Source organism: Dendrobates tinctorius, unplaced genomic scaffold (genome assembly GCF_039654945.1).
Source record: "Dendrobates tinctorius isolate UK_male_01 unplaced genomic scaffold, ASM3965494v1 ptg000010l, whole genome shotgun sequence".
NCBI classification, from domain to species: Eukaryota; Metazoa; Chordata; class Amphibia; order Anura; family Dendrobatidae; genus Dendrobates; species Dendrobates tinctorius.
In genome coordinates, this window is record NW_027361678.1 from 9,157,856 (window position 1) to 9,180,012 (window position 22,157).

At 46.0% G+C, this 22,157-nt stretch overlaps 1 protein-coding gene across 7 annotated transcripts in view; it reads left to right on the top strand.

Annotated features, from left to right (window-relative positions):
- MGA (MAX dimerization protein MGA) overlaps positions 1 to 19,655 on the top strand; it is a 242,418-nt gene extending 222,763 nt beyond the window's left edge. For 6 of the 7 annotated variants that reach the window (XM_073586415.1, XM_073586424.1, XM_073586433.1 and 3 more), the window contains exons 24-27: positions 309 to 560; positions 3,071 to 3,220; positions 3,342 to 3,476; positions 18,576 to 19,655. In XM_073586415.1, coding sequence (XP_073442516.1) covers positions 309 to 560; positions 3,071 to 3,220; positions 3,342 to 3,476; positions 18,576 to 19,612 — 1,574 coding nt within the window. In that variant the 3' untranslated portion in view covers positions 19,613 to 19,655. The remainder of the gene's footprint in view (positions 1 to 308; positions 561 to 3,070; positions 3,221 to 3,341; positions 3,477 to 18,575) is intronic. The other variant, XM_073586450.1, reaches the window with a different exon arrangement.
- Positions 19,656 to 22,157: the final 2,502 nt, after the last annotated feature.

A 22,157-nucleotide genomic window follows, 5' to 3' on the forward strand; every position in this document is an offset into this window, starting at 1 on the left:
TAATGGTTTGTTAATAAACTGCATTTTAACATTGGATGGTTGTGCCGGATTCCTTCCATCCTCTTCACCATGACGGTGCCTCACCAGCAGAAGCTGCACCCTCCACTTATATCTCTATCCCGGACATTGATTACCTCGCAGTGTGGTGAGCTCTCTATATAGAAAATGAATGCTATAGGAAAAAAAAGGTTGAAAGATAACTGCAGGAATTTGATACCCCACAACTGTCCTTATGTAGTTTTGGATAACAGGTATTATTAGGTGTAGGAAGATAATAATCACATGACTTATATTTTATAATTCCGCAGGAAAATCAAAAGAGGTTGTAATGAAGAAAGTGGAATATAAATGTGCAAAAGAAAAAGCCATAGAGGCAGAAATTAAAAAGAAAAACTTGGAGGAGGACGATGCTCTCCACAAAGTATCTATACATTTTCCTCTACCGAAAAGAGAGCCTTTTCTTCCCCTGAAGCTGGGAGAAGAATCTTATAGAACAATAAGTAGCAAAACTAAGAAGCCTATCATACTTGGAAGAAATTCATTGTTGCTTTCAACGGAGGGTATGTGGGACACGACCTTATCCTAAGAAATGTCAAATGAGTCAATCCTAGTTAAAGGGTTATTACCAAAAAATGTAATTATTCTCTATCCTTAAGTTAGAGGATGAATTTCTGATGACCAGGCCGTCCAACCGCTGGTGCCCCCTTGGGGCTCTGTAGCCGTGTCCCGAATGTTTCTGAGCAGCCTCTGCTCCATTAAGCATCTGAGGGACTGGTGGAAATAGCGGAGCACTGTGTTCCACAGTCCTATAGATAATGTTTGGAGCAGAGGCTATGCTTGCGCAACTCAGGTCTTTGCAGCCCAGTCCTGAATAGCGTAGTTTTCAGTGTTCAGAGCCTGACCTCAGGATCATTGGGGTTGGATTCCCAATGATCTACAAGTAAATCCCTATCCTGTGGGATATATACTTAAAGGGTTTTTCCAGGACTTTTTTATTTTCTATGCTACCTGCCTGCCTGTTGTGCCCTTCACTTTTCTGCTGCCGTCACAGAACTCTCCTGCTGTCAGTTCAGCAGCTTCCACAGATATCACATCAACAGAACGGTGGCCTCTCTTTTGCTCTGCTGACGGGGCATGACTGATGACGTCTTGCTGAATGACTGGCTGATTCCCAGTAGATAGGCCGCAGTCAATTAGAGTGACGCCGGCAGTCACGCTCTGTCGACACAGCAACCTGGAAGAGGAAGAGCTGCTCTGTTGACATTGAAAAAACCTAAACGGAGTACATTATTCCCCCATTGAAGAGGCCACACGCAAAACGTGCGTTGGGGTCCCTTGCTGTCATGTGTTTGACCATCCATTTAGGTTTGTGTGCATTTGCACCTTGTATAAATGCCATGCCTATTTATTTGTCCAAGATTTAGTGTCCATGTTGTTTAGCACAGCACATGCACCTTATATTGTCCGTATGCTAATCTACCTATGTAGGATTTATTGACTAGTCAGCCCAGCACAGCACTTTCACCTTATATTCTGTTCATGTTTACTTAATTTACTTGCATTGGACTTTATTCTCTAACTCTGCATATTGTGCACAGCACTTCATCTGGCATTTATAATTATATTTAAATATTTTTTTACTTTCTGATGAAATCTCTGAGTAATATCTTTTGCACAGAACTTTATTGCTGAATCATATATAATTTTTTCACTGGATTATAATACGCACTATTGATTGATTTTTTCGCTGTATATTTTGGATTTCGTTTTACCTGTTTAGCCTTACACCGGTGGCTATTCTTGTTTTTCATCTCCCTTTTTTCTGCATATATATAATTTAAACAATTTTCGTGTCTTCTAATTTATTACTATAAAATATATATATTTTACCTGGGCTTAGTACGGTATTTCTATTTTTCTGTTTGTTTTTTTTTTCTGACTTTCCTTGACGTTTTCCCCTATGAATTGCAGCCTTCCCCCATTTGTGGGAATTATTCTGTTGACATTGAGCAGCTGAATCGTGGCAGGAGTGGTCAGTGACTGCTCTGAGCTGACGCTGGGTATAACAGGCAGGTAATTGCCTCTTTTAACAATTACCTGCATGTTAATTTCTATGCCCATAGTAAAAAAAAAAAAAAAAAAAAGGTCCTGGACAACCTCATTAATCAATATAAGAATGCAAAATGTTATGGATGAGTCACCGAAGGAGGAAAAAACAAAAATAATAGCTAAGTTCAGAAAACCAGAGAAGTTGGAAGCTATCGGATTGCAGACCCCTGAACCTATCCACAACAACTAGCAGTAGCCGTGGGGGGTTCCTACGGTGCCCTAGACCCCTCGATCACAGCCGGAGAACTAAATTAGCCTAAAGACAGAAAGGGGAAATCTAAACTGCCCCAGAGCAGACCCCAAAGCAATAGGCAGCCCCCAACATATAATGACTGTGAAGCAAGATGAAAAACACTAACACAGATAGATAGGTTGAGCAAATGATGGGGCCCAAGCTAACTAAACAGGACATGATAGAAAAGCTGCTGTCTGCAATCCGCAAAAACCCTATCCAAAAATGAACCAACAGACTGATAGGAAAAACAGGCCCTGAAGTCGCTAGGCTTCAAAAAGACTATATCAGCACTCAGGTATATTCTGAAGACAGAGCTAGAGATCAACAGATCAGAGACAAAAATGGAATTCAGCTCACCCCTGGTCGGGGATGGCTGAACTCCAAAAAACAAGGCAAAAAAACCCAGAACTAAAGTGTACAAAAGACAGAGCAAAACTTAGCTTTGAGAAGCAGAAATCAGACTGGTCTCCAAGAATCCAGCAGGAAAGTCACCGGCAAGGCAGCAGGGCGTCGGCTGCCTTATATCCAGTCATCAGTTCCTGTGACCCAGTCATCATCTACCTGCTCAGCTGTTTGGTAATCAGCCTCACTACCTTCCTTCGCCAGAAGAGGGAGTTCATCAGACCTCGTGGTGAAGGAAAAAATGAACTCACAACAGCAAAATATGGATTCAGTCTAAGCCATTAATGAACTAAAGAAAAAAATATATATTTTTTTTTTTTGCAGGAAATCATCTGCCTGGTGTTTCTTTACCACCTTCTCATACACTGATGGCACCAACAGCACAAGTGGAACATAATCTAGTAGCAGGGCAGCTCGGTGGGATTCCTCAGACACTCATAAAAGAAGATCTAAGTCCTGCACAAGTCAAGTCTGGTAAAACTTTGTAATTTGTTTATTTTTCTCTGCAGATTTCAATGCCATTCTTATGGGAGTCAAAAGTCGCCCAAATCATTTACTTTGTAGGCTAACATTCTTATTCATTACCTTTTTCTAGGAATGGCTTCTGCGGTAATTCAGCTTCCAAGTACAACACAATTAAAAGATATTGTTGGACACAGCCCCTTCCCTATCTCCTTATCTGCCGTGCCCAGTGACCTTTCCACACTTACTCCTACTTTCTCAGTGTCCGGTACGTGATTTTTTTTTATGTCAGTGTTTGTTTAGCACTGCTCAGCTGCTCTGTTTCCATTCACTTCTATAGGCGTTACAGAAATGTACGGTGTCAAGCTTTTTCCGCTGTCTTTGCCACCACATAGTCAGATATTCAAATCTCGGCCATGAATGAATCATTTACCACTCTAGCTAAGTTTCATTGCTTTTAACCCGTTCCCGACCTGTGACACAGCGTATGCGTCATGAAAGTTGGTGCCAATCTGACCAATGACGCATATGCTGTGTCATGACTTTAAAGCCCCCCTGCTGGTCGGGTGACCGGGGTCAATGAAAGGTCACCCGACACCCAGATACAGGGGGCTTTGTACTTCACCACAGGGGGCGTGGCTTCGCCTCCACGTGGCTACAATCGCTCTGCTTGGCTGTTAAAAGTGAAACAGCCAATCAGAGCGATAGTAATATTTCATCAATGAAAATTGATGAAATATTACAAACCAGCCATGGCCGATGCTGAAATAGCATCGGACATGGCTGGATACATGGATCCGACCCCCCCACTGACGGCACCGATCGGCAGCCGCCGTCATAATCGCCCCCCCCCTCCCCTTCCCTTCGCTCCCCTCCAGCCTCCGATCACCCCGCCCACCCCCCGTTACCTTCCGAGTGCCGCTATGGCTCCTGGTGTCCCGCGGTTCTTGGAAAATGGCAGGCGCATGCGCAGTGCGCCCGATCGAATCTGCCGGCTGCAGATTCCATTCATTCATTTTGATCACTATGAAACTCTCACAGTGATCAAAATAAAATAAAAAGTAAATAAACCCCCCCTTTATCACCCCCATAGATAGGCACAACTAATAAAATAAAGAAAATATTTTTATTTATTTTTTCTATTAGGGTTAGGGTCAGGGTTGGAGTTAGGGTTGAAATTAGGGTTTGGGTTGGAATTAGGGTTAGGGTTAAGGTTAGGGGTGGGTTGGGATTAGGGTTAGGGATGTGTTGGGGTTAGGGGTGTGTTGGGGTTAGGGTTGGAATTAGAATTGAGGTGGTTTCCACTGTTTAGGCACATCAGGGGGTCTCCATACGCGACATGGCGCCACCATTGATTCCAGCCAATTTTGCGTTCAAAAAGTCAAACGGTGCTCCCTCCCTTCCAAGCCCTGACATGTGCCCGTTGGGCACGGGGTATCAGCGTACTCAGGAAAAATTGCACAACAACTTTTGGGGTCTAATTTCTCCTGTTACCCTTGGGAAAATAAAAAATTGGGGGCGAAAATATTATTACTCTGTCGCCTAATTGGGGGACACAGAACCTTGGGTGTTATGCTGCTGTCCACTAGGAGGCGACACTATGCATAATCTGAAAAAAGATTAACTTTGGCTCCTCCTCTGCAGTATACACCCCTGGACGGCGTCAGCCTTCTCCAGTTTTTGCTTAGTGTCGCAAGGAGGCACACCTTTTTTCTTCCGTTTTTTTCCTTTTTTCACGGAAATACAGATGAAGAAAAGTGGGTCTCCAGCGAGACTCCCGGCATGGCTCCCTCCTCGGTCCCCTATTAGGGGTACCCGGTTGAGGTTGAGGTGGTTTTTTTCCCCATGTCGCTCCCTCCCCAGTCCCTCGGGTCCTGGTTCGAGGTCGAGACCCCCCTCCTTCCCCAACACCCTTAAGGGGTCTGGGTTGAGGTCGAGACGAGGATGAAGACCCCCTGACGGTGACAGACGCACCCTCCCTAATCCCCCGCAGGGGGTATTAGGTTGAGACGCCTCAGGTAGGGTCGGAGATCAGGCAGCATTCCGCAGCTTCCAGGGACCCCAGGCCGGCTGAGGGATCCTGTGGGGGCCGGGGGAGGGTGCGGACTGGATGGCACAGCAGAAACAGGACTTTTGCTGCGTCCCTGTCTCTGCAGCAGCAGCGGCTCCATAGCCCTTCAGGGGCCCCCCATACAAAAACCGCTACCCCTGCTACCCCCACCGCTATCCAGTCGACCGTTCTGGGGGGGTCTGGTACAAATCCGCCCCCCCCCCCCCCGGACTACCGCGCCGCTCTGGAGCCCTCCTGGGCATCAGGCTTCAAATTTAGACCGCGGCTTCGGCCTAGCTGAAGCCGCCGCCTTTTCCCCGCCCCCCGGCCCGCCCCCCGGATGACCAAAATGACACACTGGAGTGTCATAGAAGGGGCGGATTGAGGCAGAAAGGGCGCGTTTTTACACAGCCCAGCGCGCCCTTTTCAGCTCTCCGCCCCCTCCTCCCTCTCCTCAGAGCCCCGGTGGCCATTTTTTCTGAATGAGATCCAGGAGAGAAGCATCACAGCGGTCTCCGGGGGGCACAGAACTTGGATCTGTCGGCGCTGGACCTAGGGGCACACCGGTGGGGTAAGCTCACAGCTGGGTTCTCATTACTCAGCTGTGAATCTATACTTCCTATAAGGCTTTCTGTGGGTTCCCTCTGCGTAGCCACCCCTGTACGATCCCTTATAGCCAGCCTCTGTGCACTATGCCGGGCTCAAGGAAGAGAACCAGGCAGGAATGTTTCTATGCATTCTGCACAGCCTGCAAAGCCACGCTCCCTAGTGGCAGCACGTATCCGCACTGCCGGGTCTGCATCCAGAACTCTGGGTCAGAACCCCAGGGAGTCCCTACTGACGCTTCAGTGTCACAGGCCACGCCGGAATGGGCAACTCAGATGTCTCAGTCTATGTCACAGTCCATAGAAAACCTAACTGCTACATTGCTGCAAGCTCTGCAGAATCGGACCCCGGCTATGGACGGTACACAGCAAACGGACAGCTTGTCTCAGGAACATGCTGCTTCCGACTCTCACAGACGTAAGCGGACTCACAGGTCTCGATCACCTGAGTCGCACTATAGCACAAGGTCGTTCCCCTCTAGGGAGAGACAGCGTCATTCCAGGTCTCCTGGGCAGTCCCCTGCCACAGACAGACAGTGCAATTTACCACAGGGATCCCCCACCACAGAAGACCCCCGCCCCAGGTCGCCCTCCAGGGATCACCTTAGTGAGGCACAGGATTCGGAGGGCATCTGTGACTCCGACTCAGATAATGAAACGGTCAGGTCCGTGGTACCTTCTCCCCCTAGCAATACAGCGCTAGTTGAGGACATAATTTCTTCTATTCATCGGGTGCTAAAAATTCCAGAGTCGCCCCCGGAAGTCCCAAAACATAGGATTTGCTTCGAAAGTGTTCAAAAACCACCTAAGGTCTTCCCTAATCACGATGAGTTTGAGAAAATACTTACCAAACAGTTTGCGCAGCCTGACAAAAAATTCGCTAATCGCAAATATCTGGAAGCGAAGTACCCCTTCCCACAGGAAGACACCAAACAATGGGCAGATCCACCTGAAGTGGACCCTCCGGTTTCTAGGCTAGCAGCGCAGACTTTACTCTCTCTGCCGGATAGCTCAACCCTCAGGGACGCACAGACCGGCAAGTAGAACGCATGGCTCGTTCTATTTTCGAAGCGGCAGGCGCCTCTCTGGGCCCTGCGTTTGCTTCAGTTTGGGCAGCCAAGGCCATCCTAGCTTGGGCCAAAAGACTACAGGAGGGTCTTCAGGCTTCAAATCCTGAACTCTCGGACCAAGCGGTCCAGATGGCAGTGGTAGCAGACTACATGATTCATGCAGCCCTGGATTCCGCCAGAGGTGTAGCGGGAATAGCATCAAACGCCATCACGATCCGACGCATCCTCTGGCTGCGAGAATGGAAAGCGGATGCGGCCTCAAAGAAGTCCCTCACGCGACTTCCGTATTCTACTGGTAGACTTTTCGGCGAAAAGTTGGACACCATGATAGCCAATGCCACCGGGGGTAAGAGTACCTCTCTCCCTCAACTAAAACCGAAACGCACGTTCAAACGAAGAAACCAGACGCGATTCCGATCCTTTCGGAATTCCTCGGGCTGGTCCGTTTCGCGCCCAGTGCAAAACCGCAACCGTTCTCCACGCAGAGACATCCCACGGACGCAGCAGCGACCGGACAGGGCTTGGCAGTCGAAAGCAGGCCAAGCGAAACCCAAGGGAGGAAAACCTCAGAACTTCACTTCATCATGACTCGAGACCTCCGGAAGACACCCCACCAGTAGGCGGCCGACTTTTACTCTTTCAGCAAGTCTGGCTGCCTATTACAGAAGACAGGTGGGTCAGGGAAATAGTGTCTTCCGGATACAAGATAGAGTTCACTTCCGTTCCACCGAACCGGTTCTTCCTTTCTGTTCCTCCAACACCACCAGAAAATGCTCGTGTCTTCCACCAAGCGGTTTCCTCTCTCCTTCAATCAGGAGTTGTGGTGCCGGTTCCCGAGAACGAGAGATTCCGAGGATTCTACTCAAATTTGTTTGTAGTCCCCAAGAAAGGAGACGGCGTCCGACCCATACTGGACCTAAAACAGCTCAACAATTACGTACGGGTCCGTCATTTCCGCATGGAGTCCCTCCGGTCCATCGTTGCATCCATGGAGCAGGGAGAATTCCTCGCCTCCATAGACATACAGGATGCGTATCTCCACATACCAATTGCTCCCGCCCACCAAAGGTTTCTCAGGTTCGCGGTCAACCAAAACCACTACGTTTGTCGCCCTTCCGTTCGGACTCGCCACGGCTCCAAGAACGTTCACCAAAGTCATGGCGGCCACCATGGACGTCCTGCACTCAAGAGGCATTCTAGTCGTCCCGTACCTGGACGACCTCCTCGTCAAGTCTCCCACTTTCAAAGACTGCGAGGTCAGTGTCTCAATCACTCTAGACACTCTGAGTCGCCTGGGATGGCTAGTCAACCTACAGAAATCGTCGACCATCCCAACTCGGACTCTAACATTCCTGGGAATGGTATTCGACACCACCAGGGGCCTGGTGCTCCTTCCCAAGGACAAGACACTGGCCATCCGTCTGGGAGTTCGCACACTCCTTCGCAGTCCTCCTCGATCTCTCCGGTTTGCCATGAGAATCCTCGGCAGGATGGCAGCAGCAATAGAGGCAGTGCCATTTGCCCAGTTTCACCTCAGGGTCCTTCAGCTAGCCATACTCAGATCTTGGGACAGGAACCCCTTCTCCCTCGACAGGGAGTTCAGGTTGACGTCATCGACCAGGAGGTCCCTGCACTGGTGGCTCAAACCAACCTCGCTTACACGAGGGAAGCCATTCCTCTCAGGACAATGGAAGATCCTGACTACCGATGCAAGCCTGACAGGCTGGGGGGCGGTACACCTACATCACAGGGCACAGGGCAAGTGGTCACCGAGGGAAGTGACATTGCCCATCAATGTTCTGGAAATCAGGGCCATTCTCTTGGCACTGAGAGCCTTTCATCACTTGCTTGCAGCCTCGCACATACGGATACAGTCGGACAATGCCACGGCTGTGGCATACGTGAATCACCAAGGCGGGACCCGCAGCACCCAGGCAATGAGAGAAGTGGCTCATATCCTTCGCTGGGCGGAAGACACAAGGTCGGTTCTTTCTGTGGTACACATTCCGGGTGTAGAAAACTGGGAAGCCGACTTCCTCAGCAGGCAAGGAATGGACTCGGGGGAGTGGTCTCTCCATCCCGAGATTTTTTACCAGATCTGTCAATGATGGGGAACCCCGGATGTGGACCTAATGGCATCCCATCTCAATGCCAAGGTTCCCAATTTCATGGCCAGGACACGCGACCCGCGGTCGCTCGGAGCGGATGCCCTGGTCCAGGACTGGTCCCAGTTCTGACTCCTGTACATCTTTCCACCCCTCCCCCTAATAGCCAGGGTCGTGAGGAAGGTCAAGCAAGAGGGAGTTCCGACCATCCTCATCGCGCCAGACTGGCCCAGACGTACTTGGTACGCCGACATCGTCCAACTTACGGCAGACGCCCCCTGGCGTCTACCCGACCGCCACGACCTTCTGTCTCAAGGTCCGTTCTTCCACCAGAATTCAGGGGCCCTCAATTTGACGGCATGGCCCTTGAAACCTGGATTCTAACCCAGGCAGGTTTTTCACCGGCAGTCATTGCAACTATGATCAGGGCAAGGAAGCCTGCCTCTGCCAAGCTCTATTATCGTACCTGGAGAGCCTTCTTTTCTTGGTGCGAATCTCATGGACAAGTCCCACTCCCTTATTACCTCCCGAAGGTACTAGGTTTTCTTCAATCGGGCCTAGATGCCAAGCTATCCTTAAGTTCGCTTAAGAGTCAGGTGTCGGCGCTTTCAGTCCTTTTTCAAAAGCGCATTGCTATTAAACCGCAAGTAAGGACTTTCATCCAGGGAGTTTCCCGATTGGTTCCTCCCTACAAACGTCCGATGGATACGTGGGACCTCAATCTGGTCCTGACAGCATTGCAAGCTCCACCCTTCGAACCTCTTAGAGAAGTTCCACTCTCCATTCTGTCTCAAAAAGTGGTTTTTCTAGTGGCTATCACCTCGTTACGCAGAGTGTCGGAATTGTCAGCACTTTCCTGCAGACGACCTTTCCTAGCCTTTCACCAGGACAAGGTGGTTCTCCGCACGGTACCATCCTTCCTTCCGAAGGTTGTGTCCAACTTTCACCTTAACGAAGAGATTTCACTGCCTTCCCTTTGCCCGGTTCCGGTACATAGAGTGGAGAAGGCTCTGCATACGCTTGACCTAGTCAGGGCATTGCGGATTTACGTGTCCAGGACTGCACCTTTCCGGAAATCTGATTCCCTCTTCATTCTTACGGAAGGTAGTCGCAAGGGGTTGCCGGCTTCCAAGGCTACCCTTGCCAGGTGGATCAAGTCCACCATACATGAGGCCTACCGACTTAACAGTTCCCCTCTTCCGGCCGGTATCACGGCACACTCTACACGGGCAGTAGGGGCCTCCTGGGCCATTCGGCATCAGGCTTCGGCACAACAAGTGTGCAAGGCGGCCACTTGGACTAGCCTACACACGTTTACGAAACACTACAGTGTTCATACCCAGTCCTCAGCGGATGCGAGCCTGGGTAGACTGGTTCTGCAGGCGGCAGTACCCCAAGTCTAGGGGACTGTCAGCACAATATTCGTCCACTGCTTCCCACCCAGGGACTGCTTTAGGACGTCCCAAGGTTCTGTGTCCCCCAATTAGGCGACAGAGTAAAGGAGATTTTTGTGTACTCACCGTAAAATCTCTTTCTCTTAGCCTTTAATTGGGGGACACAGCTCCCACCCTGTTGCCCTTACGGGCCGTTGTTTCCTGTTGAGTTCTCATATTGTTCTTGAGGTCGTACATAGTAGCCTTCTTACAGGCATGGTTATGTTATTTGGTTACGTTCCTCCTTATGCTTTGGCACAAAACTGGAGAAGGCTGACGCCGTCCAGGGGTGTATACTGCAGAGGAGGAGCCAAAGTTAATCTTTTTTCAGATTATGCATAGTGTCGCCTCCTAGTGGACAGCAGCATAACACCCAAGGTTCTGTGTCCCCCAATTAAAGGCTAAGAGAAAGAGATTTTACGGTGAGTACACAAAAATCTCCTTTTTTGTGGAAAAAAAAAATGATTTTTTTTTTTTATTTTCACGTCTCTGCGTTATAAACTTCTGTGAAGCACTTAGGGGTTCAAAGTGCTCAACAGACATCTAGATAAGTTCCTTGGAAGGTCTAGTTTCCAAAATGGGGTCACTTGTTGGGGGTTTCCACTGTTTAGGCACATCAGGGGCTCTGCAAACGTAACGACGACCGCAGACCATTCCATCAATGTCTGCATTTCAAACGTCACTACTTCCCTTCCGAGCCCCGACTTGTGCCTGAACAGTGGGTCCCCCCCACATATGGGGTACCAGTGTACTCAGGACAAACTGTACAACAACCTTTGGGGTCCAATTTCTCCTGGTACCCTTGTGAAAATAAATTGCGGACTAAAAATAATTTTTTGAGGAAAAAAATATATTTTTTATTTTCACGGCTCTGCGTTATAAACTTCTGTGAAGCACCTGGGGGTTCAAAGTGCTCACTATGCATCTTGATAAGTTCCTTACGAGGTCTAGTTTCCAAAATGGGGTCATTTGTGGGGGAGCTCCAAAGTTTAGGCACACAGGGGCTCTCCAAACACGACATGGTGTCCGCTAACGATTGGAGCTAATTTTCATTTCAAAAAGTCAAATGGCGCTCCTTCCCTTCTGAGCCCTGCCGTGCGCCCAAACAGTGGTCCCCCCCCCCCCACATATGGGGTACTAGCGTACTCAGGACAAACTGGGCAACAACTTTTGGGGTTCAATTTATCCTGTTAGCCATGTGAAAATAAAAAATAGCGTGCTAAAAAATCATTTTTGAGGGAAAAAAAAATTATTTTTATTTTCACTGCTCTGCGTTATAAACTTTTGTGAAGCACTTGGGGGTTCAAAGTGCTCACTACACATTTAGATAAGTTCCTTAAGGGGTCTAGATTCCAAAATGGTGTCACTTGTGGGGGGTTTTCACTGTTTAGGCACACAAGGGCTCTCCAAACGCGACATGGTGTCCGATAACGATTGGAGCTAATTTTCCATTCAAAAAGTCAAATGGCTCTCCTTCCCTTTAGGACCCTGCCATGCGCCCAAACAGTAGTTTATGACCACATATGAGGTATCGAGAAATTGCCCAACAAATTTAAGGATCCATTTTACCCTGTTGCCCATGTGAAAATGAAAAAACTGAGGCTAAAAGAAAATTTTTGTGAAAAAAAAGTAATTTTTTTTTTTTACGGATCAATTTGTGAAGCACCTGGGGGTTCAAAGTACTCACTATGCATCTAGATAAGTTCCTTGGAGGGTCTAGTTTCCAAAATGGGGTCACTTGTGGGGTGGCTCCAATGTTTAGGCACACAGGAACTCTCCAAACGCGACATGGCAACCGCTAAATATTCCAGCATATTTTCCATTCAAAAAGTCAAATGGCGCTCCTTCCCTTCTGAGCCCTGCCGTGCGCTCAAACAGTGGTTTATGACCACATATGAGGTATCGATGTACTCAGGAGAAATTGCCCAACAAATTTTAGGATCCATTTTATCCTGCTACCCATGTGAAAATGAAAAAATTGATGCTAAAAGAAAATTTTTGTTGGAAAAATTAAAATGTCCTTTTTTTCCTTCCACGTTGCTTTAGTTCCCGTGAAGCACCTGAAGGGTTAATAATCTTCTTGAATGTAGTTTTGAGTAGCTTGAGGGGTGCAGTTTTTAGAATGGTGTCACTTTTGGGTAGTTTCTGCCATAAAGACCCCTCAAAGTGACTTCAAATGTGAGGTGGTCTCTAAAAAAAAAAAAAAAAAATGGTTTTGTAAATTTTGTTGTAAGAAATGAGAAATCACTGGTCAACTTTTAACCCTTATAACTTCCTAACAAAAAAAAAATTGTTTCCAAAATTGTGCTGATGTAAAGTAGACATGTGGGAAATGTTATTTAGTAACTATTTTGTGTCACATAACTCTCTGGTTTAACCCCTTTCTGTCATGTGACGTACTATCCCGTCCATGTGCCCTGGGACTTAATTCCCAGGGACGAGATAGTACGTCACAGTGATCAGCGGCGCCCACGTGTCAGCTGATTATCAAAGCTGACACCCGGCACAATGTGTAAACACGATCGCGGTGTAACGGGGGTTAAAGGAAAGCATCGGCAGGGAGGGGGCTCCCTCCGTGCTTCCCTGAGCCCCCCACAGCAGCGCAATGTGCAGCGCTGCTGCTGGGGGCTCCATCCCTGCAGGTCCCCAGATCCAAGATGGCGACGGGGACCTTCGGGGGCCTGCAGGAAGATGGCTTCCTCAGTGCCTGCAAAGCGCAGGCAAGGAGGAAGCCTGCAGCAGTGCCTGTGACAGATCGCTGATCTGTCACATGATAGTGATGTCCCACCTGGGACAATGTAATAAAGTTAAAAAAAAAAAAAGTGTAAAAATAATTTAAAATAAATCGCTAAATAAATTAAAAAAAATGTATATATTCCCTAATAAATTCATTTTTTGGAAATAAAAAAAAAACAAAACAATAAAAGTACACATATTTGGTATTGCCGCGTCCGTAACGACCCGCCCTATAAAACTGTCCCATTAGTTAACCCCTTTAGCGAACCCCTTTAAAAATAAAAATAAAAAACGAAGCAAAAAATAATGATTTATTATCATACCGCCGAACAAAGTGCAATAACGCGCGATCAAAAAGACGCATATAAATATGCATGGTCCCGCAAAAAAACGAGCCGCCATACAGCGTCATCAGTGAAAAAATAAAAAAGTTATAGCTCGCAGAATGAAGCGATACAAAAATAATTATTTTTTATATAAAATTGTTTTCATTGCATAAAAGCGCCAAAACATAAAAAACGACATAGATGAGGTATCGCTGTAACCGTACTGACCCTAAGAATAAAACCGCTTTATCAATTTTACAGCACGCGGAACGGTGTAAACGCACCCCCCCCAAAAGAAATTCATGAAACGCTGGTTTTTTGTTCATTCTGCGTCCCAAAAATCGGAATAAAAAGCGATCAAAAGATGTCACGTGCCCGAACATGATACCAATAAAAGCATCAACTCGTCCTGCAAAAAATAAGACCTCACATGACTCAGTGGGTCAAAATATGGAAAAATTATAGCTCTCAATATGTGGTGATGCAAAAACTATTTTTACAATAAAAAGCTTCTTTTACGTGTGACAGCTGCCAAGCATAAAAACCGCCAAAAATAGTAAGTCAAACCCCCGTTATCACCCCCTTAGTTAGGGAAAAATAATAAAATAAAAAAAATGTATATATTTCCACTTTCCCATTAGGATTAGAGCTGAGATTAGGGTTAGGGGTGTGTTGGGGTTAGGGTTGGAGTTAGAATTGGGGGGTTTCCACTGTTTGGGCACATCAGGTGCTCTTCAAATGCAACATGGCGTCTGATCTCAATTCCAGCCAATTCTGCGTTGAAAAAGTCAAATGGTGCTCCTTCCCTTCCAAGCTCTGCCGTGCACCCAAACAGTGTTTTACCCCCACATATGGGGTATCGGCCTACACAGGACAAATTGCAAAACAACTTTTGGGGTCCAATTTCTCATGTTACCCTTAGGAAAATAAAAAATTGGGGGCAAAAATATCATTTTTGTGGAAAAAAAGTTTTTTTTATTTTCACGCCCGGGCGTTATAAACTTCTGTGAAGCACTTGGGGGTTCAAAGTGCTCACCACACATCTAGATAAGTTCCGTGGGGGGTCTAGTTTCCAAAATGGGGTCACTTGTGGGGAGTTTCAATAGTTTAGGTACATCAGGGGCTCTCCAAACGCACATGACACCCGCAGACCATTCCATCAAAGTCTGCATTCCAAAACATCACTACTTCCTTTCCGAGCCCCGATGTGTGCCCATACAGTAGTTTTCTCCCACATATAAGGTATCAGCATACTCAGGACAAATTGGACAACAACTTTTGGGGTCCAATTTCTCCTTGTACCCTTGGGAAAATAAACAAAATGGGGACTAAAAGATCATGTTTGTTGAAAAAAAAATTTATTTTCAGCCCGGTCGTTATAAACTTCTGTGAAGCACTGGGGGACTCAAAGTGCTCAACACACATCTAGATAAGTTCCTTAGGGGGTCTTGTTTCCAAAATGGGGCCACTTGTGGGGGGTTTCCACTGTTTAGGTTCATCAGGGGCTCTCCAAAACCAACATGACACCCGCAGACCATTCCATCAAAGTCTGCATTCCAAAACGTCACTACTTCCCTTCCGAGCCCCGACGTGTGCCCATACAGTAGTTTTCTCTCACATATGGGGTATCAGCGTACTCAGGACAAATTGGACAACAACTTTTGGGGTCCAATTTCTCCTGGTACCCTTGGGAAAATAAAAAATTGGTGACTAAAAGATTGTTTGAGGAAAAAATGCGATTACATTTTTTTTTATTATTTTCACGCCCAGGCGTGTTAAACTTCTGTGAAGCACTGGGGGGTTGAAAGTGCTCACCACATATCTAGATAAGTTCCTTGGGGGATCTAGTTTCCAAAATGGGGTCACTTGTGCAGGTTTTCCACTGTTTAGGTACATCAGGGGCTCTCCAAACGTGACATGGCGTCCGATCTGAATTCGAGCCAATTTTGCATTGAAAAAGTCAAACGACGCTCCTTCCCTTCTGAGCTCTGCCATGTGTCGAAACAGTAGTTCCCCCCCACATATCAGGTATCAGCGTACTCAGGACAAACTGCACAATAACTTTTGCAGTCCAACTTCTTCTATTACCCTTGGTAAAATAAAAAAATTGAACCTGAAGTATTTTTTTTGTGAAAAAAAAGTTAAATGTTCATTTTTTTTTTTTTTTAAATATTAAAAAAATTCCTGTGAAGCACCTGAAGGGTTAATAAACTTCTTGAATGTGGTTTTGAGCACCTTAAGGGGGGCAGTTTTTAGAATGGTCACTTTTGGGTATTTTCTATCATATAGACCCCTTAAAGTGGCTTCAAATGTGATGTGGTCCGTAAAAATAAAATGGTGTTGCAAAAATGAGAAATCGCTGGTCAACTTTTAACCCTTATAACTTCCTAAGGAAAAAAAATTTGGGTTCCAAAATCATGCTGATGTAAAGTAAACATGTGGAAAATGTTACTTATTACGTTTTTTGTGTGCCGTAGCTCTGTGATTTAAGGGCATAAAAATTCAAAGTTGGAAAATTGTGAAATTTTCAAAATTTTCACCAAATTTCCATTTTTTTCACAAATAAACGCAAGTTATATGAATGAAATTTTACCACTAGCATGAAGTACAATATGTCACGAGAAAACAATGTCAGAATCACCAGGATCCATGGAAGCGTTCCAGAGTTATTATAACCTCATAAAGGGACAGTGGTCAGAATTGTAAAAATTGGCCTGGTCATGAACGTGCAAACCACCCTTGGGGGTTAAGGAGTTAACAGAATAAAAATCCAAAATTTGAAAATTGCGAAATTTTCATAATTTTCACCAAATTTCTGATATTTTCACAAATAAATGCAAAAATTATCGACCTAAATTTACCACTAACATGAACCCCAATATGTCACGAAAAAACAATCTCAGAATCGCTAGGATCCATTGAAGCGTTCCAGAGTTATTACCTCATAAAGGGACATTGGTCAGAATTGCAAAAAATGGCCAGGTCATTAAGGTCAAAATAGGCTGGGTCATGAAGGGGTTAATTACACTTTTATACAAAAAAAAATAAAATAAAAAAACATTTCTGGCTTTGTAGGTATATAATTTGTTTTCATGATCTCATACTGGTCCACAAACCAAGCCTAGACTATCCGCTAAAAGATGTAATAATTACCGTATTTTTCCGACTATAAGATGCACAGGACCATAAGATGCACCTAGGTTTTAGAGGAGGAAATTAGTAAAATAATTTACTCAAAAAATGTGGTCAATTCTGTACTTAATATCCCACATCCTGGTATGCATGGCTCCCTTATCCCTATCCTGGTATGCAGGGCCCCCATCTCTTTCATGATATGCATGGGCCCATCCTTATCCTGATATGATTGACCCCCATCCCCATCCTGGTATGCAGGCACCGATCTTTATCCTGGTATGCATGGCGTCCACCTCCGTCCTGGTATGCATGGCCCCAATCCCTATCCTGGTATGCAGGATCCCCATCTCCATCCTGGTATGATTGGGCCCCCTTTCTGGTATGCATACGCTCCCCTATTCTTATCCTGGTATTCATGCCACCATCCCCATCCTGGTATGCATGGCCCCATCCTTATCCTAGTATGATTGGCCCCCATCCTGGTATGCAGGGACCCATCTTTATCCTGGTATGCAGGGCGTCCACCTCCGTCCTGGTATGCATGGCCCCAATCCCTATCCTGGTATGCAGGATCCCCATCTCCATCCTGGTATGATTGGGCCCCCTTTCTGGTATGCATACGCCCCCCTATTCTTATCCTGGTATTCATGCCACCATCCCCATCCTGGTATGCATGGCCCCATCCTTATCCTAGTATGATTGGCCCCCATCCTGGTATGCAGGGACCCATCTTTATCCTGGTATGCAGGGCGTCCACCTCCGTCCTGGTATGCATGGCCCCAATCCCTATCCTGGTATGCAGGATCCCCATCTCCGTCCTGGTATGCCTGGCCCCATCTTTATGCTGGTATGATTGGGCCCCCTTTCTGGTATGCATATGCCCCCCCATTCTTATCCTGGTATTCATGCCCCCATCCCCATCCTGGTATGCATGGCCCCATCCTTATCCTGGTATGATTGGCCCCAATCCCTATCCTGGTTTGCAGGGACCCCATCTCCGTCCTGGTATGCATGGCCCCAATCCCTATCCTGGTTATGCGTGGCCCCCCATCCCTATCAAAAAAATTCTTACTTTCCCGGCGCATCCTCGCAGTGTCCCGCTCTGGTGCCAGCAGCTGATTTTATTCTTGTAAGCAGCGCATGGCAGTGAAGTCATGCGCTGCTTAGAAGCCGCCGAGGACAGCTGCCGGAATACTCACTGTTCTCCACGCCGAGACTGTGTGTGGAGGGCAGTGAGTATTCATTGCTCTTTAGCAAGCACAGTGTCTGCCGCAGCCGCCGGATTCCTGCAGCTTCCTGGCTTTCATGTGTGCCACTACTAAAGGGAAGGAATATTCATTGCACTCCACGCCTATGGGAGTGAAATGCAGTGAATACTCATTGCCTTACGTAGCCAACACACTTGGAACGCTGGGCAGCTGCAAGAAGCCGGCTGCTGCGGCTTCTTCACTGTGCATGCTATTAAAGAGAAATGAATATTCACTCCATTCCACGCCCATGGGTTTGGAATGGAGTGAATATTCATTTCTCTTTAGCAGCAGGCACAGGAGTTAGCCGTAGCAGCCGGCTCCTGCCTCCCGTGACCCTCTTTTCCGCTGCTACCGCTCCCCACCACAGCCAGATTAGGGACATCCGGATTATAAGACTCACCTCCCATTTTCCCCCATATTTTTGGAGGAAAAAAGTGTGTCTTATAGTCTGTCCTCTCCTCTACAGTCCAAACCAGTCACTTTATTTTTTGGCTCATTAATCTATTGTATTATCTCATGCCATAAATTCTGGGGTGTTGCGGTCTAAGGCAAAGGGACTAAAATCTATTTGCTAATTATTGTATATTATCGATTAATATCAGTGCCGTAACTATGTCTTTTTATTTTATTATTATTTATTTTATTTTTTTCTTTAAGAAATGGATGACCTCTCCATGATGCCAAAGATTGTGAACGTAACATCTTTAGCTCAAGTAGTCAAGTCAGACTTGGAAATGGAATTGGATATTGGCACACCTGATATCGAGAGGGTATGCAAGTCTGATGCACTCACTTTAAGAGCCGAGAAAGGTAATGAGTCAGTCCAAGAGGCAAGTTCTATGACTGCCAAGTCATGTATACCATCTACTTCTATTCATATGGACAAAGTGGAAGAAAGTCTTACCGAAATAACAAGCAAAAGCTGTAATCTGTATTCAAGTCTTGAAAATTCATCCCAGGAAAATGACATCAGTAGTACCGGCGCCTCCTTGCAATGTAAAATTGTCAGTTCAAGTAATGACGCCCTTAGTAAAACAAATGACGAAATCCGAGATTCTGGACTCGATCTAGAACTGAAAAAATTAACTTCTGCAATCGACGAGTCAGGTTTAGACCTGAGCGAATTATCCGATACATTGGGGGATCCAGAAGAAGTGGATGAAACCCTCACATCGCTTCTGAATGAAATTGCATTTCTCAATCAGCAGATAAACAACGATTCGGATAATTTGGATTCGGTCTCTGATTTTCCAGGATCGAATACAGCATCCCGTAGCAGCACAAGTAAATGTGCAGATGGAGATTTGTCACCCTTCTCTTTAGGTAGATGCAAGGAAGGGCCAGAAGCAAAAGTAAAAAGCGTATCCTTTAGTCCTTTTTTTATGCAGTTAGAAGAGGGCGAGATCCCGGATAACAGCAAGTCTAATCAGGAGGCCGGTTTTGGCGCTTTTGAAGCGGGTGCCAGACAGGGACATTCTCTGCCTGATGTAGGACCTCCTGCGTTTGTATCGGCTTATGAGAAGACTGAAAAACCAGCAACCTCAGATGTGTTTTGGAGACCAATGCCCAAGCTCACACCATTTGGACTAAAGTCTCATACAGTACCAAATGATCAGAGGGTTTTGGCAAGCAAATCAATGCCATCCTTGGCATCAGTGGCCATGAGACTAAGTTCACCTAAAACGGCAGATTGACTTTTTTTTTTTTTTTTTACTTGCATCAAGACTGTTTTTACTTCTTGGTGTCTAACTAGCATACTTAGTACATGGTGCAAAAACTCTCACACTACATGAACTGTGCCCTATTTGCATATTTTGTACATACAAAACAATCTGCCACCAAAGCAGCTTGTGCTCATCGTAGGTGCAAAGCACTATAATTACTACATGTATTCAGCAATGCGTATGGATTTTTTTTTATTTTTTGCTTGTACTACTTGTAAATAATCTGATTCTGCCTGCTTTCTGCAAGTCACTTCTTCCAGCTCGGCTACAAATTTAGGGAACTGTTTCTAGTTTCTCCAGCAATCAGAAAAAAAAATGAAATTTTCCTGAAATTTCGGCTGCAATCTTCTCTGGTTTAACCGCAGGTGCCTCTGTCTGATCGCTGTATGCTAAGCACTTCACTTTCTACTTGCAACAAATTTTTGACACCGGTTATATAGGTTGGACAGTATTAATTTTTTTCTCTCTACATTTACTTTAATTCAAGTTCCAAACATGAGCCACTTTCAAGAATACATAAGGCCATTGCTTCAAAACGTCATCGGTTTCTTGGTGCATTTGTATGGGAGATCCTCAATGTGACTCAGGAATACACAGAGAAACTGATTTCCGGTCCTGTGGGATTTAGCGATTACAAGCACTGTTCTATGGAACGACGGAGTGACCAGAACAGAGCGGATTACTAATAGGGCGCAGTCAGACAGCCATGTAAATTGGATCAAGATCAGAACGCAGTGGATGGACTGGCCGGCGGCTCTCCCCACACAAGCCACTAACTCCAGTACTAATTACAATATGTATTTGCTATTGGCGACAGCAGACAACAATCACATAGAAAAGAAGAATTTACAGATATACTGACCTTTTATTACAGAAATCTCTAAAAAGCAGTGTCTTCATTGTTTCAGTGCATCTAAAATGAAAAAAGTGAAACTTTGCAGAAAAAAATAAATATGTAGAATATATATATATTCATATAAGAATGGAACTGCAGAAAAATAATATATAAATATATGTTGTTTTGGTATACAGCTCCTATGTATCTCCATGGAAAACCTTGTGCAGATGGGTTCAGCCATCATGTCTTCCATCTACTTTTTTGCTCATTCAGGCATCGCTTTTTTCATAGGATAACATGGGTAGAAATCATAACTGTGTGGCTGTTTACATAACTATTTATTTTTGCAACCCAATTGTCTGCGCAAAATCACGGAAACATGTCCCATTTTGGTTCGAGTCTCGAATCAAACTCACTATCGCAAGTCTGTAGATCCGTAAAAAATCTGACGATGCTCTGATGTCGTCTGCGCGCTCTCCGCGTATCATGCAGTGTTCGATAGAAGCTCCAGAAACCGCCATCAATTCTTTTTCAATCGAGAAAAACTCTTGAAACTTTTCTAAAAATCTCTGATGAAACTGTTGTTGTTTTTTCATTTGAGAAAAATCACTGATGTCTGAATGAGGCCTAACATTTGGTAAGTGACAGATGGATGGCATTGTGACCGCAGTATGACACTGCACAGCTTGTCTGTTTCCCCGCTGTTGCATACTTCTGCATGGGAGCTGTAAACACAAAACGGAAGGAGATTGTTCTGCAAAGTTGTTTCATTTATCATTTTAGATGCATGAAAACAATAAAATGAGAGTTGCAAAAGTGGGCCTTTCCTTTTTCGTTTTTTTTTTTTTTTGTTTTTAATCTTTCAAATTCTACTTTATCATCACTGCTGATTTCATTGCATTGCTTATTTTGTATATATCAAAAAATTGAGTCCAATCGACGTTGTAAAAAAAATGTATTTATATTTTTCCAATTCTTTTCTACACAGAAATTTTGTTCTATACCTTTCTTGGAGAAAGGGAAGCATTATGTGTTCGCGCAACTTCCTATTATCACTGTAAATATGATTTATTATCTTCTCATTTTTCCCTGGTCCTTTCCAGTATTTTTGTCATTGTAAAACCCCACACCCCTGTTGTAAGGGGTCCTCTCCTCATGTACATCTGTAAGGCCGGTTTCACATTAGCGCTTTTTAAGCGCACGCACGGCCCGGGGTAGCTCCGCCCCTGAGCCGGCTCTCTGCCCGGCGTGCCCGCCCCTTGCTTGTAGCGCCACCTACTAGCGGACAGCGGCGCCTGCGATCGGCGCACCCTATCTTTAGCATAGGGTGCGCAGATCGTGCGCAGGCCGTGCGCTAGTTGCGCTTTGACCTGCGCTGCGCACTTTTGACGGTGCGCCGTGCGCGCCAAAATCAAACTTTTTGGATTTTGGCGCGCAGGTCAAAGCGCAACTAGCGCACGGCCTGCGCACGATCTGCGCACCCTATGCTAAAGATAGGGTGCGCCGATCGCAGGCGCCGCTGTCCGCTAGTAGGCGGCGCTACAAGCAAGGGGCGGGCACGCCGGGCAGAGAGCCGGCTCGGGGGCGGAGCTACCCCCGGCCGTGCGTGCGCTTAAAAAGCGCTAATGTGAAACCGGCCTAAGAGCTGTGCTGTTCTTCCTAAGGCATTACTTACTT